The 6,166-nt window shown below is 34.2% G+C and overlaps 1 protein-coding gene across 2 annotated transcripts in view; it reads right to left on the bottom strand.

Annotated features, from left to right (window-relative positions):
• Window positions 1-1,148: 1,148 nt before the first annotated feature.
• Window positions 1,149-6,166, bottom strand: part of LOC138713867 (uncharacterized) — a 21,001-nt gene continuing 15,983 nt past the window's right edge. For both annotated transcript variants that reach the window (XM_069846333.1, XM_069846331.1), the window contains exon 2: window positions 1,149-5,709. In XM_069846333.1, the coding sequence (XP_069702434.1) occupies window positions 4,281-5,696 (1,416 nt within the window). In that variant the 5' untranslated portion in view covers window positions 5,697-5,709 and the 3' untranslated portion in view covers window positions 1,149-4,280. The remainder of the gene's footprint in view (window positions 5,710-6,166) is intronic.

The raw sequence follows: 6,166 nt of genomic DNA, 5'->3' as shown, positions 1-6,166 counted from the left end.
GAAAATGTTAAGCTTTCAGCTTCCTACATGCAAAGTAGGCGGCACAGTGAAACTACTAGTTCCGGATTTGTTTATTATTTTTATGCTCGACCATGCCGAAATGTAGTAATTATACACCTGGTAGCAGTCCTTTAATGCATGTCATTAAAGTACACCTACTCATTAAAGTTCAGGTGTTTTCAGCCAATGACAACTCTGCTTACAGGTGTTCAGCCAATAACGAGTCAGCTTTGTACCGTTATAAAACCGCAAGTATCGATTATTCTCGGATATGCAATCGAAAGAGAATTAGCGAAAAGTCACGAAGGCTGGAAATCCAATACTGTAGCAGAAGGTTATGTTCTGTTACTATAATAATTAGCGTTAATTGTAAATAATATTCAAATAAATTCAATTTGTCATCTCGTTTTTCAATGTGAAATTCAATAATCAAAGTTATACCAAGTTTAACGGATTACACAAGGTCAATGATATTATTGTTCCTCGGAAAAAATCAATACTTTCGCGTCTGCGCACATCTCACAATTCACGACCTAGAACAAGGTCACTTCCGATCTTGTCAGATACAAATAAAATGTATACATCTGAATACTGTAATGTCAAGTTAGAAATATGGTCGAGCATAAAAAGTCGTATGAAACTCGCCTATAATGGTAATTAAGAAGCTCGTATGAAAATTATGAAACGAGCGCAAGCGCTCGTTTCATAAACATCCATACTCGCTTCTTAATTACTATCATTATAGGCTCGTTGCATAATGTACTATTTTAATGCAGTGGCGTTTCATCCAAGTAAACATAATGGAATTCTCCTCAGGTCTTGAGTCTCTCTTTCTTGTATCAATAAATTTATGTTCAAACAATTTTAAAACCATTCATAAATGCAGAGTTTATGTGCATTAATGTTTCAGCTGAATAAATTAATTTTCTTGTGAAAAATGTAACACCGTACACTTAGTTATCCCCTTTATCTTTGCTTTAATCATTTGCAGTAACACATCCCAAAGATATTCGATAAGAACTTGTCTGAAATATGGGATACCGTACATTGAAATTTTAATTTTATTATATGCTGCAGGAAACAGGAATTTCAAATATTCATAAATGACAAGAAAAGACTAACATTATCGTCAATGACTCTCAGTTTTATTTCAAAGTATTTATTAAAAGAAAACTCGTATTTTACATATTTGTTAAGTAATAAATACAAATACGATATTATACATAATCTCAAAGTAAACTTTAGCGTATTACAATAAATAACATACAAAAATATTTCACAAACTGTGACAAAAACATTAAAACAATAAATAATTTAAAGTATTACATAATATCACTCTCACTTTGAGAGAGGAGCAGAGGTTAAGGGTGTTTGAGAATAAGATGCTTAGAAAAATATTTGGGGCTAAAAGGGATGAAGTTACAGGAGAATTGAGAAAGTTACAAAACGCACAACTTCTCGCATTGTATTCTTCACCCAACATAATTAGAAACATTAAATCCAGACGTTTGATATGGGCAGAGCATGTAGCACGTATGAGCTAATCCAGAAATGCATATAGCGTTTTAGTTGGGAGAACGGATGGAAAAATATCTTTGTGAAGGTCGAAACGTAGATGGGAGGATAATATTAAAATATATTTGAGAGAAGTGGGATATGATGGTAGAGACTGGATTAATCTTGCTCAGGATAGGGATCGATGGCTGGCTTATGTGAGAGCGGCAATGAACCTCTGGGTTCCTCAAAAGCCATAAGTAAGTAAGTATTACATAATATCACAATTACTTTGAGATCTATGGCATAGTATTAAACAAATTAAACAAACATGGTGTAATAGACCAGTACTTTGAAATAAACAGATACACACTTTCTCTCATACAGAGAGAGCTACAGAAGTAACACGATCCTTGATCGAAAGGCAAATTCTGCTGCTATTGGGAAGATCTAGACATAATCACAATGTTTTTATAATAAAACATTTCATAAGGATGAGATGAACTTAAAAGTGTCGACTTTTTTTAGCATGTCATTCTATATTGAAATATAATTTCTTCAAGGTTAAAAAACTGCTAACAGATTTATCGTCGGCAATATGTCGCACCTATTTCACAATAATTCATAATGAAGATCTTGAATTCGATAACTCCTATAACAATATGAAGATCTCCCCAGAATAAGGGTGTAACGAACGTTTCAGAGGAAAGGAAAATAATTTCAGAAGCATAATTCTCTAGGCCTATTAGCAGAACCATTTAACTAATCAAAGATACAAGTTTATTTAGCTATTGCATGCAGTCATTTACTTTTTACAAATGAATGCTTGAAAATTAATTTTCACTCGTAAGTCACATATTTAATGAATTTGATGTTATACCCTTTTTCCGGGGAGGTCTTCAATTGAGCAATGATTTTGTGGGAAACTTGCAATCTTAATGATTTATCTAAATAAAGTACGTAAACTTACAGTTCTATTAACATGCAATGATTTAAACTAAACGAAAGTTTTCGCCATTTTTTGACATCATCAGGTTTCATTCATTAAATACGACTGCACATATGTATTGTGTACTTAAATATTTCTATTCGTCACATATTGTCACTAAATGTAACCAAATGGTGGCAAGCATGGTGAAAAATATCATTTGATTTCATTTTTTCTATATCAAATGTCGTACCTAGCTTAGAAGCTTTGTATGTAATAGTTGCTTTGTTAGTTTAATTTAAATCATTGTATATCAGAATCCTCTAGATTCAAAACCCCCTAAATACCATTTTGTTAAGAATTGAGTTATGCCCACGTAAGCTTGCTACGAATGATTTCTAGTGATTTATATAGTTTGAATTCAAAAACCCACTAAATTTGAAGCAAAAGGTTTGTTAAAAGTTATTGTTGGGTTGAAATTTCCTCTATTTTCCCACTTATTGCCAAAACTCTTTAATTTGTGAAATTGGATATAGAGGATTTTTAATCTATAGGATTCATCAAATGTCGTACATAGCTATGAAATTTCCAATGTATAGTTGCCCGTACCTAGCTTAAAAGGTTCATATGTATAGTTGATTTGGTAGTTTAATTTAAATAATTGTATATCAAATTTTATACCTAGCTTAGAAGGTTCCAATGTATAGCTGCTCATACCTAGCTTAGAAAGTTCGTATGTATAGTTACTTTGGTAGTTAAATTTAAATAATTGCAACTTGTATCAAATGTCGTACCTAGCTTAGAAGGTCCCAATGTGTAGTTGCTCGTACCTAGTGTAGAAGATTGCTATGTATACTTGCTTTGGTAATTTAGTTTAAATCATTGCATATCAAATGTTGTACCTAGCTGAGAAGGTCCCAATATATAGTTACTCGTACTTAGCGTAGAAGGTTGGTATGTATAGTTGCTTTGGAAGTTTAATTTAAATCATTGTATATCAAAGAGAGAAGATTTCAATGTGTACTTGATGGTATCTAGCGTAGCGTAATGATAAGTATCTTTTAAAGGCTTTAAGTTAATTTTAAACTAATATCCTTCAAAGCTATAAATAAAGATTAAACTTCTTTAAGCTTTAGTAATAAATTTACTCCTATAGAATTGCATTCTATTATCATACAAAATATGAATATAAGATTTCCAATAAATTTATTCATTCAGTTGGTATGTATAGTTGCTTTGGTAGTTTAATTTAAATCATTATATATCAAATGTCGTACCTAGCTGAGAAGGTTCCAATTTGTAGTTGCTCGTACCTAGCGTAGAGGGTTGGTATGTATAGTTGCTTTGGCAGTTTAATTTAAATAATTATACATATATCAAATGTCGTACCTAGCTGAGAAGGTTTCAATGTGTAGTTGATCGTACCTGGCGTAGAACGTTGGTATGCATAGTTGTTTTGGTAGTTTAATTTAAATCGAAGGTCGTACCTAGCTTAGAAGGTTCGAATTTATAGTTGTTCGTATCTAACTTAGAAGGCTCGCATTTGTAGTTGCTTTGGTAGGGTCTCAGTTCAGTTCGCTAGTTACAGTGATCTAAGATGAAGAAGTGAATCTTGTGAAAAAGTTACTCATCCCAAAACGATACGAATATATTTTAATCAATTACGAAACCCAAAATCTACATCTCGGCTCAGAAACTAATTCACAATCACAATTTCAAATATCATGGAACAAAGTTGAATTTTATTTCGTATTCTCTGCGCTAATCATTTGCACTTTATTTTTAGGTTAATGTTTGTTTTGAATTCTGCATCATAGTGGGCAGCCATAGATGTGTGTTTAACTTAGCACTGGTTGAATTACTGTATATGCAGTGACCAACAATTAAATGGATCAATCTGCACCCCCGCGCAGTCCCTGTAACGACTTTTCATTTCCTCGTAAGCCCCACCGAACACATAAAAAGTTGTCAATTTCGTACAACTGCGCGTGATGACCGATAAAGTTTCAGGATGTATGAATCCAGTCAGTGAGCCTATAAACAAATTCTCCAAAAGGTTAAGCGATTCACTGAGGAGCTTGAGAACAGAAATGTCACTGTAAAAAGTCAGTGTTGTAAATAATTGCAAAGTCACAAGATTCGGGGCAGCAGACAAGAGAGTGTGGACTGAATGAGAATGAACAGTCCATATACTGAGACTATAAAGGTATTTAAATGAACTTGTCAACTGTGAGCACTTCAAAAATACCGTCTTGATGTTCAACTTCTCCAGGCGAGGACAGTTTGCTGGCAAATGTTGCACATCTATATCGTACACATCGAGTTCCAATACCTTCAAAGTTTCGAAAGACGGCATAGATATCGATTTGCATCCAGAAACTTTAAGCTCCTCTAGTCCTTTGAGCAGCTGTAGAGTATCGTTCAAATACAGCCTCACAGAATATTCCACATTTAAGCTCAGACGACGTAGACTTGGGAAACAATGAGCAAGTGACCTGATTTGCGTCGAGTTCAAGAAACTCAAACCAAATTCTTGGAGATCATACCGTTTTCCGAAAGCATCCACTAAATATTTGTAACCACTCACAGACATTCCTGTCTTGGAAACATCCAGACTTTCCAGATGTGGGAAATTCAAAATGATATCAATGCTCATGTCTGTAACACCACTCGATCCACTCACGTTAAGTTGTGTTAATCCAGTTGCAGTTCTGGAGAGAACACTAATTATTTCATCACTACAGTATTTAGGCAGAATAAAACACTTCAAGTTCTTCAAGTAACACAAACACTTAGGGAGGAAATGTTTGAATGAATCGTGGCGGCTAATTTTTCTGTAACTTTGTTCATTTCTGACACAAAATCTCAAAACTCTGAGCTGGGAGAATGTTTCCATTTGATTTAGAACAACATTCGATATGTACTTCCACTCGCCAGTGATATCGAGTTCTGTAACCTGGGGGTGTAGCACTGCTTTGACGAAATGCTGAAGGATATTCTTGCACGGAAAGAAATTGATGCAACCGCGGATGTCATGGTAGCGACTGTCCAAATGTTTGAGGATTTCTGAAGTGATGTAGTTGGCCATACTGTACGGTATACTGTCATGGATTATACACCTTAAACGTCGGCATGTCGCAAGCGCCTCCTCCTCTGACGATGCTGAAGAAGAACGGCCAGAATTCACAAGGCGGACACAAATATCTGACAGGTACTTGGCGAAGCTCTCTAGTGACAGCTTCTGCAGACGAACGGGTTGGTTGTAGAGAGGCATTTCATACGCAGTTCTGTGCAAAAACAAATTAAAGTGTTTGAATAGCTCATATTTTACAGCACAATTCGATATGGACAAGTAAATTGAATGAAAATCTTGTATTAACGCACACAATTCAACATTTAGTCCGATACGGTTTATCACAGTCTTTCAACGATACATATGTACATATTTATTTATTTATCTATTTATGTCCATAACATGGCAAAGCCCCATTTACAATAGACAGTACAGATAAGAAAACATATTGCATACAACACGAAAAAAAGAGGTAAAACAGATACAAGTGTAATTACAAATTAAAACTGGAAAAGGGAAGGAAAAAAAAAACAAATAAATACAACCTAAACAAAAAAGAAAGATACAGATATAAATGAAAAAATACAAAATAAAAACAAATAAAAAAGAGCCAAGTACAGACATCACAGCCAAAAACGCAAAATGTAGGCGTAGCTATAATTGGCAAATTG

The sequence above is a fragment of the Periplaneta americana genome, chromosome 14, assembly GCF_040183065.1.
Source record: "Periplaneta americana isolate PAMFEO1 chromosome 14, P.americana_PAMFEO1_priV1, whole genome shotgun sequence".
Classification (NCBI taxonomy): domain Eukaryota; kingdom Metazoa; phylum Arthropoda; class Insecta; order Blattodea; family Blattidae; genus Periplaneta; species Periplaneta americana.
This window is presented reverse-complemented; position numbering and strand designations above follow the sequence as displayed.